This window comes from Notothenia rossii (genome assembly GCF_949606895.1).
Source record: "Notothenia rossii genome assembly, chromosome: 10".
In the NCBI taxonomy this organism is placed as follows: Eukaryota; Metazoa; Chordata; class Actinopteri; order Perciformes; family Nototheniidae; genus Notothenia; species Notothenia rossii.
In genome coordinates this window covers 29574912-29598007 of record NC_136908.1, presented here as the reverse complement: position 1 = coordinate 29598007, position 23096 = coordinate 29574912, and the positions used below count along the sequence as shown (strand labels likewise).

The 23096-nt window shown below is 39.6% G+C and overlaps 1 protein-coding gene across 1 annotated transcript in view; it reads left to right on the top strand.

Annotated features, from left to right (window-relative positions):
• tnxbb (tenascin XBb) overlaps window positions 1-23096 on the top strand; it is a 51194-nt gene that overhangs the window by 1820 nt on the left and 26278 nt on the right. The window contains exons 2-6 of the mRNA XM_079655635.1: window positions 2069-2394; window positions 4719-4776; window positions 4918-5136; window positions 7996-8991; window positions 13114-13229. Of these exons, the coding sequence (XP_079511761.1) occupies window positions 2242-2394; window positions 4719-4776; window positions 4918-5136; window positions 7996-8991; window positions 13114-13229 (1542 nt within the window). The 5' untranslated portion in view covers window positions 2069-2241. The remainder of the gene's footprint in view (window positions 1-2068; window positions 2395-4718; window positions 4777-4917; window positions 5137-7995; window positions 8992-13113; window positions 13230-23096) is intronic.

Sequence of the window (23096 nt, the reverse complement as noted above, 5' to 3'; positions counted from 1 at the left end):
AGGTCTGTTTTTGGTTCATATGTTGAACAGAAATACAGTTCTGAAATGAGAATAGAGGTACAGTAGCAGGTTATAAATTAATTGTATTGTTAAACTGCTATCACATTTATTCACTTCACCTTCATGCACCTCACATCCGAACGCCTCCAGGTATCTCTCGTTTACACGTCATTAAACACAGCCAAGTTTGGATATCAAGTTATGGAGGAGTTTTCTTTTTGGCTTCAGAGCTAGGTGTGAACAGGAGGAATAAAATCAGCAGCAGTGCGAGAAGGTAAAGGTGAAGAGCAAGTGTGCAGTCTTTATGGTGCGTTCAGGGACTTTCTATTGCCCTGTCTTTCCGAGAAGGTGCAACCGGAGCAGCTGCAGCAGCTGTCAGCGGCAGGTATTTACAAGCTGGTGAATGGGGTGGCTAACGGCGGGGTGCAGACTGACTGCAGATGCTGAACTCTGAGTCAAGTCAATTTAGCACCAGGGAGAACATGTGGGTTCCCATATGAATTGCATCAGTTTGAGACTTCTGATACCATTTGCCTTCTGCATGTTGTAATGAGACATGCAGTTCATGTCATTGTATGCAGTTCGAACAAGGGAAAAAGAGCACCACCAACTTATTATTCAGAGAGTGTTTTTAGGTCATACATAATGCCGGAGGGGATTTTACACATCGCTTTAACAATTAGACCACCAGGGGAACATATACATTTATGTTCTGTAGCAAACCTTATGATTTGGTGTCTCTGCCGTAGAAGAGGTCATAATCCTTGTTTTTTTTGGCTTTTGTTGTTATTTTATATTTATCTAAATCTTGATATTTAAATGTTTTAATTGCCTCTTTTTTTGCTTTATCCTTTTTTTAGAATTGTCCGATTGTCTCTCACAAACATCTCAAAATATACTGAATGTATTATTGGCACAGAATAGTGCAGACATCAGTAGTTCCCAGAATCATGGGACATTTCCTCACCACCATGGAGTTCATATTTATCTCTATGTTTTTTATGGCATGTCATCCAACTGGCAGGTTTATCATTACTTTGAGAAAAAAGATTATTAATTTAACCCTTTTAGAAGGGAAGATATGGTCATTTGTTCTGGGAATGTCATTTTCGAGCTTGAAACCTGAAAAACAGGCTCGGGGTTTAACAGGTTTTAAGGGCAGCCGACACAAATGAATGCCGTGCTTCCATAAGCATCAAATCCCGCCGCAGATGGGAATACATTGCAATCAGTTGAAAGCTATGTGCGTCCCTTTATGAAGCTGAAGGAGCCTAGGAGCGTCCCAACTGCACACCTCGGGACCCTGACCAAGCGTCGCTCCTGGACGTTTATGGAGTGAGAGTGTGTTGATTGGGGATCTCCCACAGCCTCAAGTGGTCATTTGAGGGACTGCAGTTGTTGGCAATCCCCTGTTTGCTTAATTTGTTTGCACCTGTTAGCTGCTTTGGTTTATCTGAAATATTCTTATGTTTTCCAATGGAATATCTTTTCAAAAAAGTTTAAGTTAAAAAAATAAAAATCAGATTTGTGTATTAACATTGCATTGAATAGTATTAGTGTGGGTAAGGATTAGGGTTAGGGTTAGATTAACATGAGCAGTACACATGGTGTAATAAATTAAGCCTTTTCATATAAAATAGCTCCATTATTTCTTACTGACCTCAAAGTTTTGACAATAAAAGATAAACAAATGTTGACTATAAGGGAATTCAGATGTATTAATGAACTTATCTTAACTATTTGGGATTCAGAAATCACAGTCAACAAGTAAAGTAACTAAAAACAGTGAGACATTAGCATCCATTTTGTGGAAATACTTAATCCATTAAATAAATTAACATATAACAGTGTGACTAATAGTCTGCTGCGTGATCCATCAGCAACTGGCTGCATTCTAACAGATTATTCTTTCAGAACAAGTTACTTTTTCCGTTGTGGTTTTACTGGCCGACACACTACAGTGACAGTGAAGCCTGTGAACAGCTAATGGCCCCATTTGTGCTAATTGTGACCAAAAGGGATTGAAAATGTACGGTGGATTAAATGTGTGTTTCTGTCTTTTTCCCAGAGGGGAAAGTGTCCGCTGAATGTCCTCAGCTCTCTGGATCTGACTGAAGTGACAGCAGCTGACAAAGATCTCTTTCACCTCCACTCCAAGAGCTACAGATTAACAAACTGCTTCAGAACAGTCCGGAACCGTTCCTCTAATTCACCCTGAGGGAGGTTTTCCTGACCCCAGCCATGTTTTCCTTCATCCCCTCCCTCCTCCTCCTCCTCCTCCTCCTCCTCCTCCTCCCCCCGGCTGCTCCCACCCTCCTGACCCCATCGCCCCCCCGTGAGCTAGAGGTCAGAGGTCAATGGATTCCGAGGGACGCCAAGCAGGACTCCTTCAAGGTCAGTTGATTGACATGTTTTTGGATTGATTGACACATTCAACAGATAATATCCATCTTTATGTTGTGACCGTTTATATCCACATTAGTCCAGGCTTTACAGAACCTGCTTCTCATGGCAAGAGATGCATTTAGAGAAGTTTCTTGAACTTCAATTATATCATCATCCAAAGACAAAGAAAGACATATTCAGATCTTTGACATCAAAATATATACAGTATTATGTTGAAATTTGAAACTTTTTGTGTTCATACATGTATTTTTATTTTTATTTAATTTAATTTGATCGGTTTGGGAATTTAACTTCTTCTGTTTATTTAAATGTATAATCATTTTATTTTCTCTTTTCCGTGCTTGTGATTTTATTTCTTAATTGGAACTAAAAATGAATTCCCTTGACATGAATTATTCTGATTCTCAATCATGTTTCATGACTCTATGTAGTGCTTTAACGCTTCGGATCACATGCAAAATATTTATTAGTGATGGTAAACACAACTCTGACATATAGCCCCACGGGCCCTTTGGCCTCCTGGGCCCAGGAGTTCAAAACTTTTAATCCCTATCTGATCAGATCAGATTTGGATTTTGGGGAGTTCAAAACCCAAAAACAGGATTAGGATCACTTTCATATCTGATCAGATCAGGAAATCCAATCAAAGCTTTAATCTGGATCAAATCTTCAAAACGGGTAGTTCAAACCGACAACACAGGATTGGGATCAGTTTGATCCCAAAAAACTGGATTATCCTGATCCCACCAAAGGGGTGGATTTCCAGTGGATTACCAGAGCAAAATGTACTTTACAATTTATTTTAAAAATATGTTTCAATTTAAATAAGATGGCAAAGTTTGTTAACTCAAATAATACACCATTTTTAGCCTTAATGGGAAATACATTTTATTTTTTCCATTTTTGCTCACGTTTGTGGTGGCCTATTTTGTTTTCAACCAAATGTTGATGACATAAATGTTTATGCTCATAAAAGTATCACAGCAAAGATCGTCAATCACAAATGTAATTTAGATTAAAGTAAAAATATCTTCAACAAAAAATATAATTAGACATTATAGATGTCTCTGCAATGTGGTCTCTTGTCTTCCTTGTATTAATTTTCATCTCCACTAGATGGCGATCGGTAGGATTAAAGCACTGATATTCAGGATCTAGTCATCTTGAAAAATCGTAATCTGAATCAGGCTGATCCTATCCTGAATTGCTTTGAACTCCAGGGACAAAATCTGGCCGACTTGTCTGATCCTGGATCACAAAAAATGGGATTTCAAAATCGGATCGGATCTGATCGAGATTAAAAGTTTTGAACTCCTGGGCCCTGGGCATGTCCCTGATTTTTGGTATATAATCCATGGAAAAATATACCTGAGTTTACAGAACGAGGATGGTTGTTTGTGTCACAACTTTATCCAGTTCCTATAATTCTCTGTTCATCCTGCGGGTTGCAAAGGTTTAAAAAAAAAAAAGTAGAACAGAACAATTTTTAATTATTTTATTGAACAATTATTTGTTTCATTGAAGAGCGAAAACAGGAATGTTGAGTTAAATATTACTCATCTGTACATGTGATGGAGGAATGCACAGTGCCTGTGGGGGTGTGGTCTCAATAGCCATGCAGTAAGCAGTGTGCTATGGCATGGATATTCAAGTGTACTTGAATGGCATCTGTTTGTTTTAGTCAAGATTATGCTAAAATATACTTTTCCCAACTATATTTAAGTTCCCTATGAAGAGCCAACCTTCAATTTTGAAAATTCCCAGTTTATTCCCATAAATTCCCGTTTATTCCCCTTAATTCAATTTAGAAAATTTCCAGTTTATTTCCATAAATTCCCGTTTATTGACCTTAATTCCAGTTGATTACCGTTAATTCCCGTTAATTCCCATAGAAAGTTTCCATCTTTCAAATTTCCCGGAATTTTGCAATCCTAATCCTGATGCATACTGGCTCGACTAACTAACGTCATTGACCTCACTTCATAATTAAATGGATTGTCAAATATTGGTCCGTTTTGTTGTAAATGGGAAATGGACTGCATTTATATTGCATTTTTCCAGTCTTTCACCCATTCACACACATACACAGAGGGCTGCCAATCCTGCCATTTAAGGTGTCACTTACTCAGGGAGACTAACATTCACGCACATCGTGAGTTTTTTGGGGTCAAGTATCTTGCCCAAGGAAACATTGAAAAGTTGACTGCTGGAGCTGGGCTTGAACCCAACCTTTGATATTTAATTTAGCCCCATAAGTAGGATGTTGCAAAACACAAAGAAACAGCTGATCGTTCATGTAATCTTTGTTACAGGTGGTGATCTCCGAGGGCTGCGTCACTCAGGGAGATTCATCTGATGCCAGCAAGGGAGGTAAAACCCTGCAGAGCAGTATTGTTTATCTAATGAAAAATATCCTCAACCAATGTCACTTTCTTACGACTTCATCATTGCTAATCTCAAAGTTCAGTTTCAACCTTCTCCCAGTTTTAATCCAACCTGTTCCTCTCTCAGGTAAAGAAATAGACCTGACTGCCGGTTCCTCTCTGGTTCTGACCCATAAGATCAAACTGGTTCCGTCAGGCTTTGGGTCGGGATCCGGGTCTTGTGGTTGTGAGGCGGACTTTGCTGCCCTGCGAGAGCGTCTGGAGAGGCTGGAGAGGGAGGTGTCGTCCCTCAGGGAGAAGTGTGGAGGACCTGAGGGGGGCTGCTGCACCTCCAAAGAGAGCAAAGGTATGACCAGGTGGCTGTTACTTTGACCTACAGAGTGGTGCAGGAATACGTCCCAAAACCGGAAATGAGCTAGCATTTCACCACTTCAGGTTCCCTTGTCTTGAAGTAAAACAAATGTTTAACTTGTTTTTGGGTAGATGCCTGAAATAAGGTCTGTGGTTAACACTAGTTGAAGATATTTTAATATTGTGTACAACGGTACAACCACATAAATACATCAGTAAATACCCCACTGGTGAATGTCTGAAGCTACTATGTGTCGCAACAGCGGTTGCTAACAAGTGGCTTAATGAGACTACAAAACCCACGCTGAACATTAGCCGCACTTAGCTTAGCAGTGGTGAAGTCATGTGACCGCGATGCAGTTTGTTTATGGCCTAACGTTACCTTTTTGATTCTGGCGATTGCATTTACGCTTCAAAATTATAAATCAGTGTTAATATGTGGATATTATCCTGCTGAACAAAACGTGTAAGCATGAACTTGTGTTTTTCCCGAAATCCAATCCAAGTACTCTATTTATTTTTACTTCTTGGTTGGCCACCAAAACATACGTAATTACTGCACTGCTCTATTTCTATTTAACTTTACGTATTATATATATATATATATATATATATATATACGTATATACTGTATGTATATTCATGACTTAATAAGCAACAAAAGTGGCTATAATCAGTTTAAAAACAAAAGGCCTCATTCACCATTAGATCCCTAAATTTGTTCTTAACTATTTTTGATGAAAAAGCACCAAAGAAAACTCTACGTCAGATGCTTCACGGTTCCTAACCCGCAGGGTTGTTTCAACCAGTGTTCCTATAATAATTCATATCATTGTCTTTGTTAATTGAAATTGCATTCCAAGAAGAGTTGGTCAGTTTAGACTTCATAAAGATATTCTGCTACGTTTGATTTATTTTGTGCAAGTTACAAGTTTGGCCTTAAGGTGGCGCTAAAATAAAAGTGAAATGTTACAAAACCATAATCAAGTAGCTGGTAATGTGATGAAATGCACTAAGGATTTGTATACAGGAAGGTTATTAATGAAATGAACAAAAAGTTCAAATGATTCAAATGACTGCCCCTTTCAAATGTATTGAATCATTATACTTTAAAGTGTTTCCTCAGAATAACAACTGTTAAAGCATAAATCAGCAGATGTAGGGTCTGACTCATACTGAACATATAAAAGTCTGACTCAGAGTTCACAGTCTATATATTTCCCAGCTTTCATCTCTCCGTGCTCCAACTCCTCGTCACATTCAGTCACAATTTGCCCTGCACATGTCTTTGTTTCGGCCAATCGCATGGGTTCATATTACTTCACTGTTTCTGCCTGTAGCTGCTCCTCCTGTTCCACTGACTCGTTATGCAACACACACAGGCAAACACACACGGTTGACTATTTATCGTGCATTAAAATAGTTTTAAAGATGTTAACTTTTCTGAGCATATAGAGCAGAGTTACACATTCATACTGTTTGTTCCATCTTTTTTCTTTATGTTATGGTGAGCACAAACCTTACCAGAATAGGTTAACACATAACAACAAGCCTAAAAAGAAGAAAAAAGATGAAACAGCTTCCATCCTGACGTGATTCCTGATTCATACCAGATATTATTGCACTAGACAAATACATGAAACCTAATTTAATAATGAGTTGAACTCAACTCGACCCTACTTGCACAAAATAAATTGAAACCATCATTGAATCCAACAACAAAATATTTAATGATCAACTAAAAAATCTAAATATCCCTTCTCAAATGTTGACAAAGTTTAATCATTTGTGTATCTGCCCTGTAATGGTCTCAAAATGTAAGAGGTTCTGCCCTGGCCCGCAGGCTACACTCTTCCAACAGGTTTTATGAAAATCCATAAACACAAACATAACTTCCTTGGAGGTAAATATGAAAAACAGCTCAGTGGGATCAATATCAACAAATGTCAAAATAACTAATTTTCTAATATTTGTGGGGTGGAAATATAAAGTACCTTTACCTCCATATTTAGTGACAGCAAGAACAGCACGTGAGTATTTGTACTTATTAGATCCGTCACAGTTTAACCATCTTTGACCATTTTATATTCAGTTTGTCCAAGTTCCTTGGTAAAGTGGAGCTGACCTCAAGACTGGGCCCATTAGAAACTGGCAAAGCTCAAAGCATGAGCTAATTGTGTGTGTGTCGGTGTTTGTGTGTGTCGGTGCGTGTGTGTGTGTGTGTGTGTCCTCTGCTCTCTGCCCAGTGTGATCTCAGTCTCCGTCTCCTCCCAGTCCAGAGCAGCTCCCCTCCTCTAATTAGTCAAAGCCAGGCCACGTTACGCTCTAATCACGGAGGATTAGGCCTCCACCTCCCACCATCAAATACTGAGAAGGAAGAGGACTCTGTTCTGAATAATTCAAGACATGTTTGACAGTGTGTTGCAGATGTAATAGATATGTTATTTCATGCAAAAAAACACAAAAAAAAAAAGACTTGCACAATGGAAGAAGTCTCAACAATTTGTGTAACATATATGAGAAGTGGACACAGATGCACAGTATAGGTCTCCTGATTAGACAATAGTCTTGGCCACAAATGACAACATTTCACACACAAAAAAATTAACATATTTGGCATTTACTCTTCCATCTACATCTGACTGAACAATACACAGCCACATCTTTTTGCTGCTGAAACAAAAGATAAGTATCTATGGCGGTAAAATGTTAAACTGTAGCTTTAGTGTTGTAAGACATAATGTTTTTTTACATTATAATAGGACTTACTTACTTTTTGCACCTCTGCCTGAGAAAGACTTATCTCATTGTAATTTAAAACAGTTTTTGTCATAACAAATCTGATCTGCTTTAGGTGCAGGCTGCTCCATTAAAACGGAGACGGACGAGTGCCCCAACGAGTGCAGTGATCAGGGTCGCTGTGTGGACGGGAAGTGTGTCTGCTTCCCTGGCTTCAGCGGACCGGACTGCAGCGAGTCCGACTGTCCCGGAAACTGCAACGACAAAGGCCGGTGCATCAACGGACAGTGTGTGTGCGACCCTGGCTTCACCGGCCCCGACTGCTCTGAGAACTCCTGTCCGGGCAACTGCAACAACCAGGGCCAGTGTGTGAACGGCAAGTGTGTGTGCAGTGAAGGCTTCTCCGGTCCCAGCTGCTCGGACCAATCCTGTCCCGGAAACTGCAACAACAAGGGCCGCTGCATCAACGGACAGTGTCTGTGCAACCCTGGGTTTACCGGACCAGATTGTTCCAAAAGATCATGTCCTGATAACTGCAACAACCGCGGGAGGTGTGTGAACGGTCAATGTGAGTGCGAAAGCGGATTCACCGGTCCCAGCTGCTCGGACGAGTCCTGTCCTGGAAACTGCAACAGTAGGGGGCGCTGTGTCAACGGAGAGTGCGTCTGCGATGAAGGATTTGGCGGCCCGGACTGCCTCGAAATAACTTGCCCGAATGACTGCACCGATCGCGGAAAGTGCGTGGACGGAAGGTGTGAGTGCGAAAGTGGTTTCACCGGAGAAGACTGCTCGCAGGTGTCCTGCCCGGGAAACTGCAACAGTAGGGGGCGCTGCGTTAACGGACAGTGTGTCTGCGATGACGGTTTCAGCGGATCGGACTGCTCTGAAAAAGCTTGTCCCAATAACTGCAGCAACCGCGGGAAGTGCGTCAACGGGAAGTGTGTCTGCGAGGTGGGCTTCGCTGGGCAGGACTGCAGTGCCAAAGGTTGCCCTGGTAACTGCAACAGCAAGGGGCGCTGCGTCAAAGGGAGATGTGTCTGCCGCCGAGGGTTCAAAGGGCCGGACTGCAGCCAGTGTGAAGACGGCATGACTGGACCCAACTGTGATACCGGTGAGTCAGAGCCAACGCATTTTTGAATCACTAATTGAGACTAAAGAACTGTGTCATTTACACCCCTTTTCCACTGGAGTGAGTTCCGTTCTAGTTCTAGGCTGGTGCTAGTTTGCTTCGCAGTTGGTTGGCAGGTTGAACCAACTGCGAAACCAGTTTGCTGAGCGTTACATAATTTACTTTTGAACAATGGTAGACTGCGTAGGAGCTGTGCTCATGTTTGTCTACCAAACTTTGTGGTAAATTGATGAAAGACTTCTCCAACTTAAACCTCTTATCCGGATCTGAGTGTGTGGCTCTGGATTCCAGCCCAGCAGATTTCTGGTTCCAAATGTGAGAAAAGAATTTGAGACAGAGAGCAGGTTCCGAACTAGCCCTGGCACTGCTTCAATGGAAAAGGGGTATTAGAGGGAGTCTCCATTTACACCTGGAATTAATGTTTTGTTTGTATAACCATTGTTTCCCGTATTTGGATCAAATATAAATATGCATTTTACTGTTTAAGCCCTCTTTATACGCCTTATATATTGTAAATGCATCTAGTATCAAGACTGTATAATTACATGTAGCTATGATTTGAACTGGTTACGTTAACACCTGACACACACACACACACACACACACACACACACACACACACACACACACACACACACACACACACACACACACACACACACACACACACACACACACACGCAAGTGGCAAGGAAATTAATCCATATTGGGCCTGTCTGTCATGAGCAACATTCTGGCAATAAAATGCTTAAAATCATTTGTTTTATAATCAGGGGAATATGGCGTAATTTTGATAGATGTTCTCTGGAAACAATTTGTCTTCAATCCAGAGTTAATGATTCAATCTAAAGGCAGAAGAGACATGTGGTTATTCCTGAGAGGATGATGTAGTTCAGCAGTTCCAAACCCTGTTTTTTAACCTCCCCAAACTTCATGCATCCATATTAAATAGGCCATAATGCTTTCCTTTAGTGTGTTCTATAGGTTTGTGTGCATGTCGATGGTCAGCAGAGGCTAAAATGCCTGTGTTCCCAGTCTTTTCTCTGTTTATCAGTTTAAAAGCAGCTAGTCAAGGTTGAGCTGATACCAATGGAATTTTATAATGCTGGATAAATATAATATATGATAATTAAGAGTTGATTTAAATGTCTGAATTTGCAAAGCAACTTAATATTTGAGTAATTAATTCAGTAAAAGTAGAGGAGAAAAAATGTACGATACAGTCAAAGAAGCACTTTTTCCCCATTTTGGAAACATGCTTTGAACTGTTGTAAAATCGTCATGGTGATTGTTTTAATTTTGTTTCCATCAATGATCTCATTATTTCTGCAAATTCCAGTCCAAGCCCTCGTAAAGTCTTTATTGTGTTGTACAAATTTCCTTTTACTTCGATTATTTGATGCATCATAATGTGAGTGGTGTGAGTGAGGCCTGTTGCTGTTTTGTTGTTGTTTGTGTCTCGGTCCTTGTTGTTGCCAAGGCTACGGGAGTGCAGTAGTTTGTCTCTCTGGAGCTGGCTGCAGTGGCTCCAGTGACGGAACTCTTTCATTAAGAGCAGGTTCCAGATCTGCTGCCCACAGAGTGTTAAGTGTTTTCCCAAATGTAACCGCGACCTCTGATTGGATCAAAGGGAGGGAAGTCCCAAAATCTCAGCCCCACAAGAGGGACATTTTATATTTCCATCCACCTGTTTTTAAGGCACATTTTTGCAAAAATAACGGAATTCAAGCAAACTGCACAGAAGTGTTTCATGCCTTGAGAAAGTGTTGGTTTAAAGATCAGGGTTGAAATGTGAGTTACATAACCTGTACTTTCCTGAGCATTCCCACTCTAAACTTCTACACTTCTACTCCACTACATAGGACAGTGGTTCCCAACCTGGGGGGCGCCAAAGATCGCAGGGGGGGCGCCAGGCCTCAGATGATTTGGGGTCAAATATCATATTTAGACTTTTTTTTTTTTTTTTTAAATATAATTATAAGGCAATACATGATTGTCACTAAAAGCCTTGTCTCTACATTACAATAAAATATAAAAAACAATTTGCTAATTAATTGTAATAAAAATTCAAGTTAGTATTAAAGGCATAAAAAGACAGAAATGTAATTCTTTCTTTAATATAAATGTTTCTTCAGCGCGTTAAGTGTCCAAACCAGGCTTGTCTGGAAAAGTGCATTTTTAAAACATAGTCATTGTCCATGCCGGTTTCAGTTGGATTATTAGCCACAGTTGATCCGATCAGATTGGTATCCTCCATTTTGTTGATTATTTACGACTTTTGAATCCACATAAACACATCGGCAAAATCCGGCTTACTTTGAGAATGTGTTTTAAACCATTGAATCCCTTTGTGAATTGTTTCCACTTACGCGCCGTCCTTTAATTTCTTCATACAGCGGGAATCCAAATGAATTAATTCTGAGTCCAATAACCATCAAAGTCACTCCAATAGTGCTCCCTAATTATGCTTTCATCCTCCTTTAACAAAATACTTCACATTCATCCAGTTTGTGACAGTAGTTGTAGCATTTTTGCTACAACTACCCCCCCCTTGTGGGGCGCAACTTCCAACAGGAGTCATTTGGGGGGGCTCTTGGGAAAAAGGTTGGGAACCCCTGACATAGGAGATGTCTACATTTGTCTGGCAGCTTTACTTACAGTTCAAATTACAATTTAAAATCTCTTAATGTGTTTTTTTTATTAGAATGTTGAATCTTTAAAGGATAAAGTGTTCCTTTGTTTGTTAAAATAATCCTACTTCTCAAGCTAAATGAACATTTCAACAAGACTCTTGAATCAGTTAAAAAAAGACATTGCAAAGCTACAAACAAATGATTTTATTGGATATGATGCATTGCTCTAAATATACCCAACAATAAATAAAGGAGTTAAAATAAGCATCTACAGCAGTACAATGCAACATCAACTTTAATGCAGCAGTAATGAAAATCCAAATACATCTTATTTTGTCATCTTATATAATCAAAACACTGGCAGTGATCCCTTTACGGAACAAGCAAAACACTTTTTTATTACATTTTGCTGATGAAACTTGCATTTACAGTTTTTTTACTGATACTTTTAAAGTAAACGATCTCAGTCCTTCTTCCACTGCTGCTTAAAAGTATAGATAGGAAGGAAGTGATGCAACAGTATTTTTACCACACAATAAATACTTTTACTTGCGTTCATTTTTCTGATAATATTTGCATACTTTTACTTTTAGTCTTTCCACAATGTGCTTGCACTGAAGTAAATGATATGATTACCCCCCACATACACTCAGCCCCTCCCATTGCTGTGCACGTTTCTTTTCTTTTTTACTGTAGAGCATCCACAGGTAGTTTAAACACAGGGTATGACCTCAGCAAGACCAAATGCTAAACATACATACTTTTTCAGGTGCAGCAATGAAATGCCCCGACAGGATTCAGCATCTCCAAATCTTCCTATAAAAGTAGTTGAAGTAAAAAAACTTGTATTTAGAAACTTTTGCAGGAATTGAATGCAAAGAAGATGCAATGAAACGCATGTGTGAATGTGGTAGGTGTCCTCATGACTCTGTATATGAAGCGCATGTTGGGTCTGGGTAACTGGTTACAGGAAACATGACGTCAGGCTCTCACTGAGCAGTGCATTTTTCAGCACCAACTTTATGAGAAACTGGTGCAGTAAAGCAAACCTGTGAATTATTATCAAGTGTGCTTTACTGTGTGAAGTCATGCATCAGCTGCACATGTTCCCGTCTGGGCTTTGTGTTCTGAAGCATGAGAATCCATAGAGCATAACATAGCATAACATTCTATCAATCTATAATAATACATCATCATTCATGTATTTGCCTTTTCCCCAGCCAATGACAGAGCTGGGATGTATCAGCTATAGCCAATGAAAGACAAGGGGTTACTGTGAGACTGACAGGGTGACTGCATTGAAAGTATTTAGCCACATGTTGGTGAAATGATCAGAACCTGGACCAAACTGGTCACAAGTGGAAATTGTACAACTTTTATAAAGCACAGATACAGTACTTGATTGAACACAGATATTAAGTGGAGTATTTGCCGGCTGTACTAACATTATATTTGTATTTATTTTCTGCAGCCATGTCGGGGGTCTCTCAGCTGAGCACCAGGGACATCACAGAGACGGATGTCACTCTGTTCTGGACCCCCCCCCGCGTCCAGTATGACACCTACCACCTGACCTTCAGCAGCCAGGTACACACACGTGATCCAATCACACTCTGGATCAATGCTTCTGCCTCAGTCACTGCGCCTATTTATTTGCATTATGACTTTGTTTGCATACATTCCATGTCACTTGTTAGACGCTTTTATCCAAAGCGACTTACATACTCAATACTGAGGGCAATCCCCACAGGAGCACTTTGGGGTGAAGTGTCTCAGGGACACAACGACATGCTGACTGCAGTAGGGTTTGAACCTGTGCTCCCTTGATCCCAACACAAACGCACTAGGCCACTGTGCCTCCCCATACACATTCCTTCTAAAACTGTTCTCTACTATACTCTAATATACTACACTACAATATGTATACTACACCATATCATAATGTACTGTAAACTAACGATACTATACTACAATGCTAAACTACACTCAACAACTACAAGACTAAACTGCACTATACTTCACTATACTATACTATTTTATACTCTACAAGACTATACTATAAAACATTATACTATACTATATGTTACTAGGCCTGTCACGATAATGAATTGTGTTGGACGATAAATGTTTCTGGGAATTATTGCGATAAACGATAATATTGTCGGCACCGTTTTAAGACCATTTTAGACATAATGATAATATATAATAATAATTCTAGTACATCCTTTCAAACATAACTTTTTTTGAACATTCAACATTGCAAATGAAATGTGAAATAATATTAAAATATATAAATTCATAAATAAAACAAATTAATTAAATTATAAAAAATTAATTAAATCACACACAACCAAAACAATAAATTAAATAGTCAGGCTGGAAAACAGAGCTCTCTCTCTCATATATATATATATATGAGAGAGAGAGCTTTATAAATAAATAAATAAATATGAGCACACATTATCTCACAAGCAAAAAAAACCTCCTTAAAACAACAGTCAAGTGTACAGTCCACTGTCAAAGACCCAGATGCCTCAACAGGCCATATCCAAATCTGTTTTTCTAAGTTTTCGAGCAAGGAACACCAACATGTTTGCATTGTCGGGCGGGGGCTCTCCATCTCCAGCTGCCGTGTTTGCTCCCAGCTGGGAAAACGGAATGGGGTGGTTGTGTTTTAGGTAGTTTAAAATGCGTGGTATTGCCTGCTTTTGTCGCTACCTTTTTTAAACCAATGCGACACACCGCCCGGCTCATTCAAGTCCGTAGGTTCGCCTCGTTGATTTGGTTTGAATCCAAAATACTGCCACACCGGAGAATCGAGATGTGTAGTAAGGTTTTGTAACCAATTCCATTTCACTTTAAATTCCCCGCGAGTAAGTCACACGTTGTCTCCCGCTTGTCGCTATATTATTAATTTGGCTGCTACGCTGCTGCACGTGCACGCGGAGTGTCCTGACCTAGCTGTGTGTCAGCCCCGCCCCTCACAGCGTGCCTGGCAGCCACAGCGCTCCAGGCTAAAATGCTGGTCACATCTTTATGTAAACGGCAATTTATCGAGCTCAGAAAAGTTATCGAGTCCATTTTTATTTATCGCACGATAAGTCAATTTATCGATTATCGCGACAGGCCTATATGTTACTACCCTATGCAACGCTCTACTATACAATACTTTATTTTACTACACTCGACTATACTCTGCTATACTATACAATGTGATGCTATACTTTCTATACCCCACAAGACTAAACTACATTTAACTTTACTATACTTTACTATACTAGGCTAAATTATACTCTACTATACTATATGATACTACAGTACACTACACTATAATTCACTACACTCTACCATACCATAATATACTTCACTAGACTACACTCATTTCTACTCTACTCTACTCTACTATACAATACTTAACATTACTATACCATACTATACTAAAGTATACTGTACAGTATCCTGAAGTTTGACCCGCACATTTTAGAACATGCAACTAGTTTTTCCTCGACCATCGCAGGATTTTTGTGCACTCACAATCTTTAGTTTGATTGTCTCCATCTGGCACTCAGGAACACGACATTAGTTCTTCATGGTTTTCTTCCACAACTCTAATCAGGTGTGGTTGGTTCAAACAAAGTGGATTCTGGGAAATCAAATGTGGACCTCCTTGGAATGACTAGCATTACGTTTATTCATTCAATAAAGCAGGGACAATGGTGCACTTAAATAACACATGTTTCAGTTGTCGGCATTGGCAGAAGCTATTAAGTGTTTTGAAGTCAAAACACTTAAGTGCAAGTGTTGTCACAACTCATTGGTTTCCAGTTGCGAGTAAGTCTAAATACTGCTTATGCTCAAAATCTGTCAAACGAGACATAGAAACACACACACACACACACACACACACACACACACACACACACACACACACACACACACACACACACACACACACACACACACACACACACACACACACACACACACACACACACAACATTCACACACAAATAACTCAGACAGCAGATGTTTGCCGGATGTCCCAACATTCAGAGCTGCTCAAAATCTTTATACTGCCTCTCGTTTTGAGGGAAAAAAACTTTGGCGGAAGTTTACATAAGATCCTTAGGGAGCTCTAAAATATGAGGATGAGGTCTGCAGACAGAACCTTAAAACTCAAAAGCATTACCTCAAACAACCTCTGCTGTCTGACAACATAAATAACCAGAAAACATGATTATATACAGTACCTGTAGCCAATAGGACCACAGCTCTGTCTCTGAAGCATTTGTTTTTTGTAAATGTAATGCCAGGTCAGATGTCATACATTTTGTGTGTAGGCTTGGATAATGATGTTGTTTAATCATGTAGCATTTCCATGACAACAAGGGTAACTACCGCATTCCCCCAAAACTCTGAAAAAGACAACAAGCACGTTAATCCTGCTACACTGGGTAATAGTTTAAGAGAAAAGTGACTTCACATTTCAAGGTGACTTAAGACATCAGACAAGGCCTCAAAAACACTCAAATTAACCATTCAAGGTACATTAAACAAAGATGAATCAGTACATGTGTATTTTTTGGGATATTTTTAGCGACTTTATCCGTCATATACTAAAATAAATCAGCACAACTGCTCTTTTAAAACAATTTTTAAACATTAGAAATGTTATCAGCACATACAAAATCAAACCTGGGATCTGATCCATGCCAGGATGCCCAGAGTTTCTGTTTACATGTTATTAAACTCAAAGTAATACTCAGGAAGCCGACTAGTATGCTTCTTCCTTAAAAAATGAATTGACTCTTTCTGGTGGTGTTTGGTTCAAAGTGTCAAGTTTATCTATTACTGTTCCATCCTTATCCAAACTCAGCACTCCGGGGGCTTTCCTCTCACATGTTTGTGAAAAACACTTGAGATATTGTTCTAATTATTAAACACATTCTCAGGTCACAGTCTGGAGATGAATGTACACAAAACCTCTGCTTCAGGCAATGCACTGACACTGTAAATACCTTACAGAATGAAAGCTCCCACACCCTAATTCAAACCAATTAAAATATATGTCCAAGTTTTCAAGTATACAATACATAGTTTTAAAAGTTGAACAATAATCATTTAAAAGGCAAGATCATTTAAATCTAGGCTGATGTTTTCTCAAACGTGGACATTTTTGTCTCTCTTAGAAAAAAGAAAATAATACTGATAGATTTCACTATTTTAATTTACACTATTTTATCAGCAAAAAGCTTAACGTTACAGCTCAAACTTCATTACATGTAAATGAAATATATACACATGAATATAAAAGTGTGAGTCTTATATTACTAGTGCCCTGCCTTATTCTTTAGTTGATTACATTCCTGCAGACATTTGAAGGCAACATGACACACATTCAAACAATACCAGAATGCTACAATATTACCCTAAAATAACACTTTCATACTGTGCTCTATGATAAATGCATTCTGCCAGTTTATGTGGCTCTTTGCCTTTTTTCCCTGCTAATGTTTTATTGCTTAAATTAATAACGGCCCCAAAATGTCTGCAACACACTGATTACAATATTATTTGTCCATTGTGAAATACAAAATAATACAAACAATTAGCCATCTTATATGAATTCCATTATTTACTACTTGATCTGCCTGCAGGCTTCTCTGTGTTGACAATGAGCTCTTTCAACAGCCTGATAACAGTTCCTTTGGCGACTTCTAATGAGCATGTGTTGAATCGCGGCACCCTGTAATTTAAATTCCTCTGGACCAGGGGCGGACTGGGACTACAAATCAGCCCGGGACTCTCGATCGGCCCACTTCGGTACCGCCGGCCCACCGCGGTGCTAGTGACTTACCGCAGAGGTAGACATTAAGGGTAAAATGCCACTGGCATTATATTATCACTGGTCACACCATTGTAACCACTGGCCCGGAGCATTCGTCCAAAAACAAATCGACTAATAATGAAGAAAATTAACACATTTGTTGCAATAGTAATGTATGCACAAACTACATTAATACTTGTACTACAACATTTGAATCATCACTTCTTCCTCATTTTCCTCAATTGTTCATATTTGGTTTATTAAAATAATGATATTGTGGTCATTGTTAAAAAATGTCTGCTATTATTATGAGTATTATTATTTGTACAATGCACTTTCTGCCTTCCTGTCATTAGGATTTAGAAATGTAATGGCTATGTAATAGATTTGATGAGAACCTTCATTATCCTAAACTGCTGGGACATTTCGCCAATACCTTTATATCGTCTACTCTTTACTTACTTGTCAGCATAGGTCGGCATTGATGTACAGAGCCGACAGAAGACCTTGTTTATATTGGCATAATATTGAGAGGTGCAGCCAGTGACGCATCCTAAACCAGGAAGTAAGCTGCTGGTTCCCTCGACAAAAAGCAATGGGATTTCTCAAAAGGGTTTTGGAAAATAGCTGGAAATAAGGTCTGTGGAAAACAAACCTGTTTGATAAATGCACGTTTTGTTCAGCCGGATAATCTCCACATGTCTACCCTACTTTTATAATGTTCAAATCATAAATCTAATCGATAGATTATAAAAGGGTTTTAGGACGCGTCACTGCACCACTTGGAGCCAACTCCATCGATCAAGCTGGCTGAAACTTTCTCTCCCTCTTCTTCTCATGCTCCCTGTCACTCTCCTTTGTGACTTTCTTTTTTTTGAAGATTGTTTTTTGCCCGGCGCTTGGCCGGTTACCGCTGGTATTAAAAACATTTTGGCGAATGGTTAGGTGGCGCGATAGTCTGTAGTGAAGGAGCGCGCTCACGGGAGCCTGCTCGCGCTGCGCTCCGCAGCAAACAGCTGTTTGTTTTTCACCCAACAACGACAACCGACTCACGGAACTCTATGTTGTAGCGTTGATAAACAAAACAATTTCACTAAATTGCTAGTCAAAATACCAATACCACAGGACAATTCTTTTAAAGCAATATTTTTAGTGGCCCGAGCGGGCAAGTGGAAAGTACGTTATGCTGGCCCGGGGTGTCTAAATAGTGCTTCCGGGCCAGCGGGCCATTTATAATGTCGAGCCCTGCCGGTTACCGGCCGGCCCACATCGTCCGACCGGCCCACTTCAGTACCGGCCAGTCCGCCCCTGCTCTGGACACAACACACTCTCACTCCATAAACGTCCAGGAGCGACGCTTGGTCAGGGTCCCGTGGCGTGCAGTTCTGACGCTCCTAGGCTCCTTCAGCTTCATAAAGGGACGCAAATAGCTTTCAACTGATTGCAATGTATTCCCATCTGCGGCGGGATTTGACACTCATGGAAGCACGGCATTCCTTTGTGTCAGCTGCCCTTAAAGGCAATGTGAGCGTCCATTCCCATTGGATAACGGAGAATTGTACACCCGGAAGTAAGTATTCCCCTTACTGTCGATTGATTTTACAGTGATATCTGCACTACTCATCGACTAAAAAACACCAGATTATTCTAGGACTACACCATGTGCTCTGTTTGACAAACCCCGTGATTAGTTCTCAAGCTCTGTGATTGGTTGACCTCCAACTGCATTCCATTCATTCCAATGGCTGGCGTCTATGTCACGTGATCTTCACATTTCTCCCTGCAGAAAAAAAAAACATGGCCTGGACTTCGTTTTATTCTTGGTGGAAAGTGCCTATTTTAAAGTTAGTTTGGCCATTAAAATGCTTTTTGATGTCATTTGATGCGAGAAATATGAGTTGTTATTTCGGATTATGTGTGCAGTGGATGTACATGATCTTTAGTTTGCTAGTGATTACGAAGATTACTTCAGGAAATTGCGTCCATAGAACGTTTTCATTGTTACCAAGGTGGTTGCTAGGGACGCTGCTATCGATATTATTTCTGTTATGTTGTGTAACTGTTTAATGGTGTTATCTTTATTGCTACCCCCTTCCCCGTCAATATATAGTGTTGGTCCACAGCGCAAACGTATTAGTTTAACAAAATCTGCATCTAAAATTGTGGCATAGATACGTTATTTTCCCCTGTGCAATTCCAGTCTCACATCTCACATCACATCGTCATTAACAAAATACCGGAAACAGACCGAAAACATTTAAAAAAATAATAATGATACTTTATTCCGAGTGTGTTTGCTTTTCTCTTTGAAAGTCATCACATAACGGCATTGTAATACACGGTTCGGCTGAATTAAATATTACATATCTGCCGTAGTTCTCTATTTATAGAGCCCTGATGAGAAGACTTCTAGACAAACATGAGAAACTGCCGCCAACACTGAAAATGTGACGTGGATCATAAATATATCAGCAATTAAACAACATCTTACATTTCTTTTCGCACAATACGTCTCCTTGCAGGATCAACAATAATTCGACTGACTTTTATATTTGATCCAATTGGTAGATATGCTGTATTTACACCTTAAAGGTGCACATCTGATAGAAAGGGACACCTGGTGGTTAAATCATGTTATTGAATTTCATTATTTTTATTATTATATATTAATAGGATCCCTATAAAGTATATTCATTACTCGTTATTCTCTACTAATAGTTAATTAAATACTGTATATAATGACTATTTTGCACATCCCTTTCAAGATTTCAAGATTTTCTAAGGTTTATTGACATATCATATTCACAAACGGTGTAGTTATGCAATGAATGAAAAACTTGGGTCGCAGGTTCTTCAATAGTGCATTACAAGACATCTATCAATATTTGTGCATACCTCCAGCAATGTTAACTATGTTGAAGCACTTATTTTAACTGATATTATCCATATGTATTATACTCTTATAAGATGTATGTAGATATTTCATCTCCGGCCTTATCATAAAACACAGAATTTGTGTGATTATACTAAATGATTTACAAATAAACAGCACTGCATATTTACAACTGTTACACATGCTGATGTGAGGCAAATGTTTCCAACTTGGTATCAATAAGTATATCTTATCTTAAGATGATCGATGGCTACTGCCATATTTTTCAAAATTTGCCTCTGAACCTTGACAAGTGCATGTTTCAGGCTTATCAATTCACAACAGGAGGGGTCACAGACATAAGACCAGCTGTTAAATAAAGCTCTTCTGACCTTAGCTGGCATGTGGGTATATATATTAATGCTGCCCATTATGGGCACAAGCAATTTTCACCCATTTATTAATTATATGTTTTAAATTTGAGTGTTTCCTATCCCCTAAACCTCCAGGGATGTACACAGTTTAATACTGGCAACTTCTTATAATGGGAAATATGAAAACGTCTTTTAAAACTACAACTCCCAGTAGAGACGTGCCATAGATAGAGAACATGTTGCGAAACACAATAGCCAGCATGTGTAGTTCTGGGGACGGAGTGGGGGAGGGGGGGACGGAGTGGACCCGTTCAAATCCAGTTTTGGACAGTCTGCCGTGGTTCCATCCCATTTCAAGTGCTGTTCGACGCTCGGCGTAGCCCTCGGAGCACACTCTCCAATCACAGAGCTTGAGGACTATCACGGGGTTTGTCAAGCGAAGCGGAGAGAATACTTACTTCCGGGTGTAATATTCTCTAAAGCAAATGAGCTGCTCCGACCCTCGGTCCTGACGGACTCCAACTTGTGTTTATTAATCAAACAAATAAATAAACACAAGGATAATTATGTGTTATTGTTGAGTAAATGGAGAATTGCACAGGGGAAAATAACGTAGGCTATCTATGTCACAATTTTAGATGCGGATTTTGTTAAACTAATACGTTTGCGCTGTGGACCAACACTATACATTGACGGGGAAGGGGGTAGCAATAAAGATAACACCATTAAACAGTTACACAACATAACATAAATAATATCGATAGCAGCGTCCCTAGCAACAAGTAACAAGTAGTTAATAATAATAAAAGACATTAAGAAAAAGGCATTTTAAACAGTCATTAAAAAGCAATACAATCTACCTGCATTGCATTACTCTAAACGTGTAATAACGTGCTTTAACCAGTAGATGGTTTGGGTTAAAAAGCTGTCAAGTTTACAGTGTTAACAAAATAAAATATACTGCTGTTTCTGGTTTAGTTTACGACGGATATATTTAGTTATTGTCAGTGGTGTAGTGGGGATTCTTTTACAATGCCACACAAGTGCGCACGCGCGCAGTGCACTCACAAAACGGGCAGACAGGTCCACAGAAACTACCGGTATGCTTAGTCCTACTTTAGTTACAGTACGTCCACACAGCAGCTTTAAAAAAATGTTTCAACGCTTCCAACGCTTCTCTGACCATTGACTTTGAATGGGAGTGACGTCACTTTGCCTCGCTTTTCGCCGAACTGCATTGTGGAGAAGCGAAACGAAGATTTACAGGATTTACAGGATTTTCAGGATTCAAAAGTTGAGCAATGTTCAACTTTTGAAGCTGAGCTGGAAGCGTCATCCAATCAAATCCCGTTTATGCAAATTTGACAGTACAAGCGCTAGCCATAGTAGCCAATCAAACCGCGTGCAAGCTGGGAGAGCCATACCGCAGTTCATTTCCTCATATTCCAAACGAGAAATTACGGTAGCAAATCACCCGGTTCTTTACGACCAGAACTATTTACCGGGATACAAACCGGAGGAACCAGGCATGGAGGGAGATGGCAGAGACAGTGGGTGAAACTGGTAGGTTTTCGCCTGTTTGGGGAGTTTATATATATATATATATATATATATATTGCTCGCATAAAATCCCCAGGGTTTTTTGCTTTGTATGCCGGGGGCGGGAGATTCATGTGATTGGTTGTTGGTCGCGTTGCTCGCGAAAAATCCCCAAGCTCTCAGACACGCCAAGCTCCAAGATTTTCAAGATTTTTTCAAAGCTGCTGTGTGGACGTACCGTTACTGTACTGCAAAAAGCAGACGGCGCTGCGCTCAACACACACACAGACTCAAAACCATGGACAGACTGGCACACGAATGACGTAAACAATTTTTTTCTCTCTCTCTCTCTAAAACTCATAACAAACAAACAAAATTCCCAAAGTTGTCCTGATATTAACTTATTAAATAAACGCAACGAAAAATATAGCCTACTTATGCAAACAACATTGAATCTGGACTTGAATGATATTCTTTTTAGAAAAGAAGTTAAGTGAAAAATGTTTGCCTGCCATTATAGAGCTTTTCGTTAGTATTCTTGAGGGAAAGAGCTGCCGCAATATCGGCAGCTCTTCACTGACACACCCCCACCCCGCCGCGGGGTCACAAGCGTGATGACGAATCATACTTTTTAAGGAAATCGTTTTTATTTTTTATTATAATTACTGTGAAATATATTATGTTTTTGTCATTATTACAACAAATACACACTTGCAACGCATAACACTGGCAATGATTTTATATTTATCAGACTATTGAAAAAAAGATCATGCTCCAAATAAGTGGGGGTACTACACCACTGGTTATTGTTTTGATATTTGTAACACAAAAGCGATGGAAAA